The 14892-nt window shown below is 42.0% G+C and overlaps 1 protein-coding gene across 2 annotated transcripts in view; it reads left to right on the forward strand.

Moving 5' to 3' along the window:
- Positions 1-14892, forward strand: part of LOC106603743 (glutamate receptor ionotropic, kainate 4) — a 75134-nt gene that overhangs the window by 35619 nt on the left and 24623 nt on the right. For both annotated transcript variants that reach the window (XM_014197795.2, XM_014197797.2), the window contains 3 exons: positions 1694-1747; positions 3791-3955; positions 5469-5621. In XM_014197795.2, the coding sequence (XP_014053270.1) occupies positions 1694-1747; positions 3791-3955; positions 5469-5621 (372 nt within the window). The remainder of the gene's footprint in view (positions 1-1693; positions 1748-3790; positions 3956-5468; positions 5622-14892) is intronic.

Here is a 14892-nt window from a genome sequence, read left to right on the forward strand (position 1 = left end):
TTCAAAGATCCGTGGAAAAGCTTTGGGTCATGTTCTTATGAATTTATAATAACCACATTGGCATGACTTATTTATTTGACTGCCTTTATGATTGGTTTGCAAAGTAAAAAGTTGTGTCAAGTAAAAATGTCACATTGTTTTTGGAATTTTCTCTTCCTTTAAAGTAATCCCAAGGGACAGGAGGAAATGAACACTTTGAAAATATGAAACCATGAAATATGTTTTCCCAGGCAAATTCCCTAACCATCATAAAGAGAATACTAATGTCTGCTGACAACATGGACTACAGAGTTTATTTTTTCTCTACTATTCAAGAACTTTAGGTAGATGTTTCTGACTGTGGCCTGGGGTGGTCTATTGGTTACTGCCGTGCCTTCAGAGCTCATATGTATGTCAGTGCTGGCGTGGGTTCGAATTCGAGCCCCACTCCCCTCTAGCACATCATCTCTCCTCCCTCCTTTCCTGTCCGTCTTCCATGTCTCTGTCCAATAAACTTCAAATATCCCCCAAAATAAAATGGATGTCTTTCCAAGGGCAATAATTGAAGTGGTTTCTCTAAAAGCACATCATGTTAGTGTGAAAATTCTTGATTATGTTACAGACAAGAAGCTTCTCGGGCTTGAGGCATCATTATTTGTGAGCTAACCAATGATGTGGATTCAGGAAGCAGCAGATTGAAGTCAGGTGGATTATGTAGAGGAAATACACATTCAAAATAGTTTTATATGCAGGCTGCTTTTGAGAGTAATGTAAAAAGCATAGAGGCATTGTAACTGGAACAAAACATAATACACTTCACAATCTCCATCCACAATATGTATTGGCTGCAGATTCAGACCTTAAAATGCTATAAATATTTTTTGAAGAAACCTTCAATTTCTTCATAAAACCTAATCAATTTCCTTTATAAGATGGGCAAATAAAGTACTACTCTAAAGTTTGAAATATTCTAAAGCACAGCTACGGTTTCTTACTTTTTGACTGTGTCTGAAATGGCACCCTATTCCTTATATAGTGTGCTACTTTTGTCCAGGACCCATGATGACCAGAGCCCTATGGACCCTGGTCAAACGCAGTGCACTCTATAGGGAATAGGGTGCCATTTCAGACACATTCCGTATCTCCTGGTTGTAAAGTTTGCCTTTAAGTTGTCATTTTCCTCAGTGTTGACGGCAGATGACGCAGATCAAACTTGACAACCTTTTTCTCAAAATGTGATTTTTGACCAAGCCTGTCAGAAGCTGTTGTCAATTGACTTGTCTCTGCCAGTGCACCAGCTTGATTTGTACTAGTGCTCTACAAAAACTGGGCTAGAAGTCATATGGCTGCAATTCTGATCATGTATTATCTGTTGTGAAGTTAAATGTTTATTTTGCTATTTTTGTTTATCAAGTTTAGACATTTTTCATTATCAATTTGACAGCACAGTCTCTCATGGGAAATATATTCTGGACACAGACAAAAATGGAACTCTCCTCCCTTTTCTTTGACCTTTGATCATTAAAGGATGTTTCTCAGGCATTCCACAGAAATTAAGTCATACACTGACCCCTATACAAATGATATTCCTCTGTGTAGACTACTGCTGAGAGAATGTACAATTTTGGGGTGAGTGAAAGCAGACTGAGTCTATAGCCCCCTTCCTCCCTCCCTCTATCTCTCTCCTTCCCACCTCCATTGCTCCCTCTCTCAGGCGTCAGAGTTGGGGATGCTGTCCGTCTACTACACCTACATCTTCACCACAATGGTAAGAGGCCAGATGTAAATGTTATTTTACCATGGAATTAGGTAAATAAAACTGAGTTCAGTGCTACTCTGTATGCAATGTGTCTCATTCTAAGTACAGCCTGTTTCAACATAAAACCGGGCTTGATTAGACTGGTTCTTTATCTGTGCATGCATTTCAATAGTCTTGACTAGTTACTTATGTCTCATTTTCCTACATCTGCATTTATGTGAAAGCACTGAACAGGTGAAAGCAAAGCTTTTCCACAAGTTTTGCGTTTTCTTAAAATACACTGCTCAAAAAAATAAAGGGAACACTTAAACAACACATCCTAGATCTGAATGAAAGAAATAATCTTATTAAATACTTTTTTCTTTACATAGTTGAATGTGCTGACAACAAAATCACACAAAAATAATCAATGGAAATCCAATTTATCAACCCATGGAGGTCTGGATTTGGAGTCACACTCAAAATTAAAGTGGAAAACCACACTACAGGCTGATCCAACTTTGATGTAATGTCCTTAAAACAAGTCAAAATGAGGCTCAGTAGTGTGTGTGGCCTCCACGTGCCTGTATGACCTCCCTACAATGCCTGGGCATGCTCCTGATGAGGTGGCGGATGGTCTCCTGAGGGATCTCCTCCCAGACCTGGACTAAAGCATCCGTCAACTCCTGGACAGTCTGTGGTGCAACGTGGCGTTGGTGGATGGAGCGAGACATGATGTCCCAGATGTGCTCAATTGGATTCAGGTCTGGGGAATGGGCGGGCCAGTCCATAGCATCAATGCCTTCCTCTTGCAGGAACTGCTGACACACTCCAGCCACATGAGGTCTAGCATTGTCTTGCATTAGGAGGAACCCAGTGCCAACCGCACCAGCATATGGTCTCACAAGGGGTCTGAGGATCTCATCTCGGTACCTAATGGCAGTCAGGCTACCTCTGGCAAGCACATGGAGGGCTGTGCGGCCCCCCAAAGAAATGCCACCCCACACCATGACTGACCCACCGCCAAACCGGTCATGCTAGAGGATGTTGCAGGCAGCAGAACGTTCTCCACGGCGTCTCCAGACTCTGTCACGTCTGTCACGTGCTCAGTGTGAACCTGCTTTCATCTGTGACGAGCACAGGGCGCCAGTGGCGAATTTGCCAATCTTGGTGTTCTCTGGCAAATGCCAAACGTCCTGCACGGTGTTGGGCTGTAAGCACAACCCCCACCTGTGAACGTCGGGCCCTCATACCACCCTCATGGAGTCTGTTTCTGACCGTTTGAGCAGACACATGCACATTTGTGGCCTGCTGGAGGTCATTTTGCAGGGCTCTGGCAGTGCTTCTCCTGCTCCTCCTTGCACAAAGGCGGAGGTAGCGGTCCTGCTGCTGGGTTGTTGCCCTCCTACGGCCTCCTCCACGTCTCCTGATGTACTGGCCTGTCTCCTGGTAGCGCCTCCATGCTCTGGACACTACGCTGACAGACACAGCAAACCTTCTTGCCACAGCTCGCATTGATGTGCCATCCTGGATGAGCTGCACTACCTGAGCCACTTGTGTGGGTTGTAGACTCCGTCTCATGCTACCACTAGAGTGAAAGCACCGCCAGCATTCAAAAGTGACCAAAACATCAGCCAGGAAGCATAGGAACTGAGAAGTGGTCTGTGGTTACCACCTGCAGAACCACTCCTTTATTGGGGGTGTCTTGCTAATTGCCTATAATTTCCACCTGTTGTCTATTCCATTTGCACAACAGCATGTGAAATGTATTGTCAATCAGTGTTGCTTCCTAAGTGGACAGTTTGATTTCACAGAAGTGTGATTGACTTGGAGTTACATTGTGTTGTTTAAGTGTTCCCTTTATTTTTTTGAGCAGTATACATCACTCACTGCTTCGAGTCTCACCTAAAGATCGGTGTTCACACGGCCACCACACCCACCAAACGGGAAAATATACCTCAAAGAATGTTGAACGGTGTGTACCGTTTTGGGACGAATGTGCTGTTCAGTATGTACACGCAGAAAAATGTTTAACTGACTGAACGCACCCCTGGTGTCTCTTCTGGCATACAGGAGTTCTCTCTGCTGCAGTTGGATGACATCCTGGTGGAGCGCTGGGTCAACATTCTTGGCTTCTCTGTCCTCAACCACAGCCATCCTTACTTCCCTGACCTCCTCCTCAGCCTCAACCGTTCCTGGCAGGAAAACTGTGACCACGCCCCTTTCACTGGGGTCCCGGTGAGCAAAGCTCCATTTTCATTGTATTTTTTTATTTAACCAGGCAAGTCAATTACGCACAAGTTCTTATTTATAATAACGGCCTGGCAAGTGCGGGCTAAATATATACAAGTAAAGGCACAATATGAGACATAGGAAGACATCACAACACAAGGTCAGAAAGACATGACAACAACACGTAAACAATCAGCCAATATTTGTGCTTTACATGGTTTGGGAAAATGTCTGTGATTGCTTAGTTATTTGTAAGAATAACATGTAGGCCTTTCATAGCAAGTCCATGATTGTTATTGTGTGGAATAACAAGTACATGATTCACAAATGGTGTCCGTAATTGAGTCCTTGAAAGCAGAAATGGATACAAATTCACAGGTAGGGTTAGGAGATATTCTTGACCACATGACCTTCCAGGAAATACTATTACTAGGGCCCAGAGTTTTCCCTGAGCAGCTCACATGCCCCCTTACCATATATTGTTAAGAGCTGACATGGTGATTCCCTAGCCTTGTTGACATGACAAAAAATCTACTAAGCCCCAGTTGCCTCGCAACAACAGATGAAAAGCTGTGCATTATTACCCTTATGGCTGTGCACTGGTTTTAGTGCATTCACTCAATCAAGTGTACTCATTTAACACAGTCCTCCTCGGCTAAGGTTTCAAACTAACCGCAGCCAAAGTAATTGCATGTTTATGGCACAAAGCACACAAGGCACAACAACACTCTTCCCACGCAAGCCGAATGTGCAATTAATACCCTGGGGTTTTGAGTTTTGCCTCAACACATTCTGATTAATTAAGTGATTTCAAATGCTTTTTTAATTAATGGACTTTTCATTGGATTGAAGATGCTGTGTTGTGCTTTCTGACGTCAACATTAAGCAGATAAAGAATCCACATTGAATCTCCCCCTACAGTTTGGGCTTTGTTAATCAATGTTACATTGCAACAGAGCTAGCTGTCTTCCTACTGTAACTACTAGGCATCTGGGTTGTTTTTACTCTATTGTAGAATATTAATTTATTTGCCTACTCTCTCCCCATTCTCTAACACGACTCTGCATGCTTACTTTGTATTCACCAGCAGTAAGCGAGCTACCTTCCCTTATTCAGATGGGTATTATATCTTTCTGGAATCCACCCTGCCATTGTGCGGAACATTTAAGGAGGATTATTTTCTTAGTTTCCTCCCACTCCTACAATGAAGCTCTTTCAGACTTAGAGAGAAACACTATCACTGGATGGAATATCTAAATATATAGCTTAGTATCGAGACTCTCTGATTTCCTAATCCAGCATTTGAGTGTGTCTTGCTCTCTCTCTCAACCCTGTATTTTCTCTCCTTCTTCCTCTCTCTCCTTTAACCCTCTACCCATCACCTCTCTTCTCTCTCCCCTTTGTCTATATATCTCTATCAACCTTCTACCTACCTGTTTTTGTCTCCCTCTCTCCTTCAACCATCTACCATCTCCTCTCTATATCTCTCTGCCCCCCCCCCCCTCTCTCTGTCCCCCAGCTCTCCCCAGCCCTGCTGTATGATGCCATGCATGTGGTGGTGTCTGCTGTGAGGGAGCTCAACCGCAGCCAGAGCGTGGGCGCCACACAGCTAACCTGTCAATCACCCAAAATCTGGGAGCACGGCACCAGCCTGATGAACTACCTACGGATGGTGAGCGCTGACAACTCGCATGCATGTGTAAACACACCAGGGCTGGGGTCAATTAGAATTGAAGGCAGTCAATTCAGAAGGTAATCTGAAATTCCAATGATTGAAAAAAGGACATTTTCAGTGACTTCTCAATAAACTGAAAATGAGAAGCTATGTATGTCAAAAGTTTTTAGATTTGGGGGGCGAGCTCCTCCTGAAATTGCATTTATTTAATACTTTCTTTGCACTTTGACCCAAAAAGAATTAGGAAACACCGCCTTTGAATGATGTGCTTTACTTTGTTCAACTTTTATTTTTGTTTTAATGTGTAAAGGGCGCATAACCTGAAACCTTAAGTTCAGCGGAGTCACTGACAAAAGAGAAAATACTAGGCCCAAGACGAGGAGCTCGAGTTCTTCAATAAGTGGGAACAGTGGCTCCTCCCCTTGGCAAAAAAATGTACACCGAGGATTTGAAGGTCGAGATTCTTGCTGCCCTCAGAGCGGACATTTAATTAATACTCAAGTCCTAACTCGAGGCGCTCAGTGAGGACTTTAATTTTATTAAGTCAGAGTACAAGCAGTCAAGAATGAACTCGCAAAGCATACAGCAATAATTTGTACGGTTAAGAAAACTGTCTCCGACATGGAACAAGGCTTGTCAACATGCTCAGACGACACGTCTACTCTACAAACCACAGTTAAGAAGCTCAAAACTGATGTGGCTAGCCTAAAGGAACAATGCATACATTTACAAGGTTATATGCAAAGATCCAATTTCAGGATCATGGGGGTAGCTGAGGACCTGGGCTCAAGCTCTACTTCATTGGTCTCAAAGTTATTGAAGGAAACCCTTAAATTTGATAAAGACGTCCTTGTAGACCACTCACATCGGGGCTCTCAAGCAAGAAAGCCTGGCGGAAAACCTTGCGACATTGTGGCTAAACTACAATACTATCAGGATTGTATTGATGTTCTTCGGCATGCCAGAGAATTTGGCCCACTTCGATGCAACGGAGCACCCATCTCTGTCTTCCCAGACTATGCCCCCCAGCGTTGCTTGTGACCGTGCCACTTTCAACCATGTCAAGAGTCTGCTCCGTGGACGGACCGATGTTCGGTATGGTGTCGGTTTTCCTACCCGCCTCCGTATAACATACAACAGCACTGAGAAAGAGTTCCAAGACCCCCATAAGGCGATGGCCTTCATAAAGGCGAACATTCTACCGAGGTCGGAGGAAGCAAATGGCTGAATGTTCACCTATTTTTGGCGATTTAGGGTAATGGACGAATGTGTCTACCACTTCAGACTCAGTCTCTCTTTTGTAGATACTGTATAGCGTTGCCAGTGGTATCAGTTGATATTATTATTATTATTATTAGGTTACGTTAGTGCCTTAGTTTTGGTGAGTCAATTCTCCTTTTGTTTTAAAGTTTTATTTTATTACCATGAAGCTGCTCATTTCTATTTATCGATGGTACCAGTATCCAGGGTAGATAAAGCAAAGTTCTATTATTAGGCTACGTAATTTCTTTAAAGACATTGCGGCTAACTTAGTGGTATTGCTGTAAGATGTGATTTATAAAATGTTTTATACTTTCTTTTAAAATAGCCTAGTTTTGAGTTGTAAATAAGTATTTCTTATTTATTTATTATGCGCAACTTGTTTTTAAAACCTTCACTATTTCAGCAGGGCTCTCTTCTGGATAGGTTTAGTGTTCCCCAATACAAGCACATTATGTGTGGATATCTGCGTCGGGATTACCTTGTTCTATTAGGTGACCAGGCTGTGTTTCTTTTTCATACCAGACTTCAGAGTATTGTTGTTTATTTTTATTGTTCTTCAACTTTTTTTTTTATTAGCTATTTTTTGAAAAATGTTGTTATTGTAATCTGGCATCTAACCTTTTTCCACCTGAATTTATCTGGCTAGGCCTAATATCATGAGAGGGACAGCTGGTTGCTCGGTCACTTTTGCAAGCTGTAATGTTAAGTTTCACTTGGTGATTTAAGGGTCCTTTTCTCATTTAAATCACCTTAAAGTAGATATCGCCTTTCTTTAGGAGACACATCTCCGCACTTTCGACCACTCTCGTTTAAAAGGAGGGTGGATCAGTCAATCATATCATTGCAATTTTCATTCTAAAACTAGAGGAGCAACCATTTGAATTAGTAAAAACATACCGTTCGCAATATCAAGTGTAAAGGCAGACTTTGCAGGCCGTTTTATTATTGTAGTAGGAAGACTGTGTATAATGCACCTGTTATCTTGGCTAAAATGTATGCACCAAGTTGGGATAACAGTTCATTCGTAACAAAAAAATCTTGATTGCCAAATATGGACACACCACCTAATACTAGGTGGTGATATGAAATGTGTACTGTCGCCCAATCTGGATCATATTTCTACTAAAGTATCATCTTCATCAAAGACATTATCCACAATTCAGCTATTTCTTAAGACATTTGGCATATCTGATGCGTGGCGTTTCCGCAATCCTCAATTATAGACTACTTTTTTCTAGACAATAGATTTCTGCCACTTATCACGGAGTGGGATTACCAAGCTATAGTCATTTCGGATCATTCTCCTCTTACTATGAAACTACTTATACCAAATACACAGGCTAATTAACTTAACTCACTTAGCTTAACTCACTACTGCTATCAGAAGAAACCTTTGTTGCTTTTATATCATCTCAAATTAAGCTATTTCTCAAGCTAAATCAAACCCCTGGAATGTCTCCTACAACATTATGGGAATCAATGAAGGCAGGAAACAGCAGAGGGTGCACCCCATCTACATCGACGAGACCGCAGTGGAGAAGGTGGAAAGCTTCAAGTTCCTTGGCATACACAAACTGAAATGGATCACAGAGCCTCTTCAACCTCAGGAGGCTAAAGAAATTTATTTTGTCACCTAAAACCCTCACTAACTTTTACAGATGCACAATTGAAAGCATCCTGTCAGGTTGTATCACCGCCTGGTACTTCTACTGCACCGTCCGCAACCGCAAGGCTCTCCAGAGGGTGGTGCGCTCTGCCCAACACATTACCGGGGGAAAACTACCCGCCCTCCAGGACACCTACTGCACCCGATGTCACAGGAAGGCCAGAAAGATCATCAAGGACATCAACCACCTGAGCCACTGCCTGTTCACCCCGCTATCATCCAGAAGGCGAGGTCAGTACAGGTGCATTAAAGCTGGGACCGAGAGACTGAAAAACAGCTTCTATCTCAATGCCATCAGACTGTTAAACAGCCATCACTCGCACATTAGAGCCTGCTGCCTATAGGCATAGACTAGAAATCACTGGTCACTTTAAGGAATGGAACACTAGTCACTTTAATAATATTTACATATCTGGCATTACTCATCTCATTTGTATATGCTGTATTCTATACTATTCTACGGTGTCTTAAGTCACTTAATAATGTTTACATATCTTGCATTACTTCTTTCATATGTATATACTGTATTCTATACTATTCTACGATATCTTAGTCACTTAATGTTTACATATCTTGCATTACTCATCTCACATGTATATACTGTTTTCTATACTATTCTACTGTATCTTAGTCCGTTCCTCTCTGACATCGCTCGTCCATATGTATATAGTCTTAATTCATTCCTACTTAGATTTGTGTGTATTGGGTATATGTTGTGTATTTTGTTAGATATTACTGCACTGTCGGCGCTAGAAGCACAAGCATTTCGCTACACCCGCAAAAACATCTGCTAAGCACGTGTATGTGACCAATAAAATCTGATTTGGTCTAAGAGGCCAAATTATTTCGTACAGCGCAAGATTAAGGAAGTGCAATATTCCAAGCCTAGGGGAACTTACAAATAAATCTTGATTTGGATATAGCATATTCACACTCTCCATCCCCAGATTTACTAAAACAACATTTGACACGTCAGACAGAGTTTGATCTTCTTTCAACTTGACAAGCTAAAAAAAAAGCTGCGTCAGAGAACTGCAAATCAAACCATGCCTGAGAACTGATGGGCTGGGTAACACATTTATTGAGCATTTAGAGGTCAATTCATGCTTTCATAACTTTTACTCACAATTATACACTTTGGAATCCACTGGTAATGCCACCTTACTTGACACCTTCTTGGAGAATTTAGATATTCCTACAGTTGAACTGCTGAATTAGAAGAACAGTTCTCTGTAGAAGAGATTGTGTTGGCAATTAAATCTATCCAGTGTAGTAAATCCGACGGACCAGAAGGACTTCCGAGCTAATTCTTTCAAAAAATTCTCAGATCAACTCTCTCCTCTCTTGGTTTCCATATTTGAGGAATCATTCTCCTCAGTCTTTACCCTCAACAATGAGGCAAGCATGTATTTCACATATTCTGAAAATAAAAAAAACTTGAGTGGTTCATATAGGCCAATTTCTTTACTGAATTGCAATGTAGAGATGCTTTCCAACTTCAACGTGGGATAAGACAGGGTTGTCCTCTATCCCCTCAGCTGTTTGCCATTGCAATCAAGCTTTTAGCCATAGCAATATGTAATAACGCCACTATCAGTGGTATGCTCTAAGCCCCCTCTTCGAATAAAGTTTCACTTTATGTGGATGACATGCTATAATATATGTCTGACGCTTTTTTAACTGGTCTTTCAGAGATCCAGGTTCTACTAAAGACATTTGGTGAAATATCCGGGTCTCAGGTTAATCTAAAAAGTCAATTGATGCCTATTAATCCTTCTGCCATGCAAACCTATTTTAGTCATGTGCCCTTCAGTGATGGAAATTGAAATATTTGGGTCACACACAATTTCAAAGATCTCTATAAATGTGGAAGAATTAGCTAAGTTTCTATACATATTTCAATGTATTCCTATCTTTCTGACAATGTTTTTTTAAAATCCATAGATAAATTGATATCTGCTTTTATCTGGAACAAGAAAAAGCCTTGTTTACGTAAAAGCGTATTGCAGAGATCTCGTTCGGAAGTCTAGCACTTCCGAACTTCAAATATTATTACTGGGAAGCTAATGTAAATATCATTCTATATTGGATGACAGAAATCCCTGATGTTAAAGGCCCGAAGATCTCATCCTGTGGCCCCACCTCCTTAGCTGCCTTGCTCTGCTCAAAACTTGCATAAGCTGAGCCTGTTTCCAAATACACAAAAAACCCTATTGAGAAACATTCTCTAAAATTCTGGAACAGTTCAGGCAATCGTTTGGTCTCAGTGAATTTTCAACTTCTGCCCCATTATTAAAGAACCATTCATTCTCTCCATCATTATTAGGCAGGGCGTTTCCTACCTGTTCTGGAAAAGGGATCTCCTCACTGAACGACATGTACATTGATATGGATTTTGCATCTTTTGAAAAGTTCAATATTCCTCGATCCCATTTCTTCAGGTACAAAACTACTCAATTGCAGGTATCTTCATACTCCTGTCACTTCCCATCACACCAACCTGCCTCCCTTCTAGATTGTATTTTTAAAGTGAACCCTTATATCAAAGGGGGCATAAGCTTGATCTACAGTGCATTTGGAAAGTATTCAGACCCATCGACTTTTTCCACATTTTGTTATGTTACAGCCTTATTCTAAAATGGATTAAATAAAAACAGTCCTTCTGGAAGGTTCTCCTATCTCTGCAGCACTCCAACAATCAGGCCTTTATGGTAGAGTGGCCAGATGAAAGCCACTCCTCAGTAAAAGGCACATGACAGCCCGCTTGGAGTTTCCTTTAGGTGCCTTTTTGGCACTCTCAGGCCATGAGAAACAAGATTCTCTGGTCTGATGAAACCAAGATTGAACTCTTTGGCCTGAATGCCAAGTGTCACTCGTGGTGGAAACCTGGCACCATCCCTACGGTGAAGCATGGTGGTGGCAACATAATGCAGTGGGGATGTTTTTCAGCGGCAGGGACTGGGAGACTAGTCAGGATCGAGGGAAAGATGACCGGAGCAAAGTACAGAGAAATCCTTGATGAAAACCTGCTCCAGAGCACTCAGGACCATAGACTGTGGCGTAGGTTCACCTTTCAACAGGACGACGACCCCAACATTTTCTAAAAACCTGTTTTTGCTTTGTCATTATGGGATATTGTTTGTAGATTGAGGGTGAAAAAACATTTAATCAACTTTATAATAAGTCTATAACATAAAAAATAAATGTGGAAAAAGTCAAGGGGTCTGAATTTTTTCCGAATGCATTGTTTACATTATTAAACACGTACAATCTGGATTCCCTGAACTCTCTTAAGAACCAATGGTTAAAGGATTTAGGTGAACAACTTTCAGATGAAACTTGGTAGAGTATACTTCAGAGAATACATACTTCATCTATATGTCTAAGACATGCTGTAATTCAATTTAAAATAGTTAATCGGCTGCATTGGTCAAAGGCAAAATTATCCAAGATTAGACCAGAAATATATCCCACTTGTGACTGATGTAAACAGGCTCCTGCTACTTTATTACACATGTTTTGGACATGCCCGAAATGGACAGATTTTTGGATATCAATTTGAGACGTTTTCTAAGATACTCAAGAGACCTATAGAACCTTCTGCCATTATAGCATTATTTGGAGTGGTACCACAGGAGGCCCCTGTCGTGTCTTTGTGTCACGTTCTTTGGGCAGGGGGTATTTGTTTTATGTGGTTCAGGGTGGTTGTGTGTATGTGTCCATGTAGAAAGGGGTATTTGATTTATTAGTCCAGGGTTTTGGTTATTGTTCTATGTTAGTTTATTTCTATGTTCTGTCCACTCATTTGTATTTCTATGTTTAGTTAATTGGTGTTGGGGCCTTCAGTTGGAGGCAGCTGTCTATCGTTGCCTCTGATTGAAGGTCCTATAATTAGGAGTGTGTTTGTATTGTGGGTAGTTGTATTCTGTTTTGTGCTTGTCACCTGACAGAACTGTTAGTGTCGTTTCTGTTAATTGTATACGTGTTTCTCCTTCTTATATATTAAAAAGAGAAGATGAGTATACACTTCCCTGTTGCGTCTTGGTCCTCCACACACGACACTCGTTACACTTTGGCATCATTAAAGGTGAAGACTGTTATTTTATCAATTCTCTGTAATTATTATTACGTGATTAAACTAATCATGTACATTTTAATTAACTAGGAAGTCGGGGCTACATGAAAAATATTCAGATTACAAAGTTATAATTTTCCGACTATAACTCTTCAGATATTTTAATATCTGATCAATTAGTCTTCTATTCATGAATTATTCTTTACCTTACGTCAGTCTCATTCCAAATGTTGTAAATTGTTGGTTATCTGCACGAACCCCGCCTAAACTATGAATCACCCATACACATATTGGCTTAAACATTTATTTACTAACTAACTAAATAATCACAGAAATGCATAACAAACAGTAGATATTGGTTACTAACAATGATAGGGAAGATCCCCTATTGGGCTAAACCGATATGACGGCTTGGTATACAAGGAAAAGGGGGTGTGGACCGATAAAGGAGCGGGAAAGACAAAAAGAATCACTACACACAGTGGATAATTATATTCATTGAAATGCTAACCCTTTGCACATGAACGTTCGCTCATTCGGGAATAATTGCAATCAATATATTTACGCCCGTATGTCGTTGTCTTCTCTGTTGGAATCGTCGGTCCGTCTGCTGGAGAGTCAGTTCATCAGAGATTCTCTGGTTACTCATGGTGGTAGCTCTATCGGCGGCTCCTGATAGTGTCTGTTGTAATGAATACGTCAGGCGTCCATTGTTCTTAGAGTAGATGTTTCGGCGGTTGTCGGTATTCGCATCCCAGGTTTACATCATTTCTAGCTGCAGACTAGTAATTAGTATCTAAGATTTGCTCTTATTCTGTAGGGATCGATAGTCTCAGAGTTGAACCATTTCCAGTCGTGTAGCCCATGCGCCACGTGGTATGGATTTCTAGTCCTGGTACTCAACCATTGCAACCACAGCTCACACTGGGGGTTTGCTTAGTCTGAAGAGGATTTCCTCAGGAGGGGTTTTTATTCGTAACAATAGAAAAGGGCGGTTCCATGACGCCAGATCATGTCTGTGTTCACGGGGGCGTGGCCGCTGACTAGTTAAACTTTACATGGAATGCAATTCTCTCATAATTAAAGGTTAACATCACATTACATCATTTCACAAATAGTTTCATATTTACTCATTCATTTTATACAAGAATTAGATGCACATACCATAATTGAGAAATGTACACATTCAGAGATATATACTTCTCAAAAAAATAAAGGGAACACTTAAACAACACAATGTAACTCCAAGTCAATCACACTTCTGTGAAATCAAACTGTCCACTTAGGAAGCAACACTGATTGACAATACATTTCACATGCTGTTGTGCAAATGGAATAGACAACAGGTGGACATTATAGGCAATAAGCAAGACACCCCCAATAAAGGAGTGGTTCTTCAGGTGGAGACCACAGACCACTTCTCAGTTCCTATGCTTCCTGGCTGATGTTTTGGTCACTTTTGAATGCTGGCGGTGCTTTCACTCTAGTGGTAGCATGAGACGGAGTCTACAACCCACACAAGTGGCTCAGGTAGTGCAGCTCATCCAGGATGGTACATCAATGCGAGCTGTGGCAAGAAGGTTTGCTGTGTCTGTCAGCGTAGTGTCCAGAGCATGGAGGCGCTACCAGGAGACAGGCCAGTACATCAGGAGACGTGGAGGAGGCCGTAGGAGGGCAACAACCCAGCAGCAGGACCGCTACCTCCGCCTTTGTGCAAGGAGGAGCAGGTGGAGCACTGCCAGAGCCCTGCAAAATGACCTCCAGCAGGCCACAAATGTGCATGTGTCTGCTCAAACGGTCAGAAACAGACTCCATGAGGGTGGTATGAGGGCCCGACGTCCACAGGTGGGGGTTGTGCTTACAGCCCAACACCGTGCAGTACGTTTGGCATTTGCCAGAGAACACCAAGATTGGCAAATTCGCCACTGGCGCCCTGTGCTCTTCACAGATGAAAGCAGGTTCACACTGAGCACGTGACAGACGTGACAGAGTCTGGAGACGCCGTGGAAACGTTCTGCTGCCTGCAACATCCTCCAGCATGACCGGTTTGGCGGTGGGTCAGTCATGGTGTGGGGTGGCATTTCTTTGGGGGGGCCGCACAGCCCTCCATGAGCTCGCCAGAGGTAGCCTGACAGCCATTAGGTACCGAGATGAGATCCTCAGACCCCTTGTGAGACCATATGCTGGTGCGGTTGGCCCTGGGTTCCTCCTAATGCAAGACAATGCTAGACCTCATGTGGCTGGAGTGTGTCAGCAGTTCCTGC

Source organism: Salmo salar, chromosome ssa04, assembly GCF_905237065.1.
Source record: "Salmo salar chromosome ssa04, Ssal_v3.1, whole genome shotgun sequence".
In the NCBI taxonomy this organism is placed as follows: domain Eukaryota; kingdom Metazoa; phylum Chordata; class Actinopteri; order Salmoniformes; family Salmonidae; genus Salmo; species Salmo salar.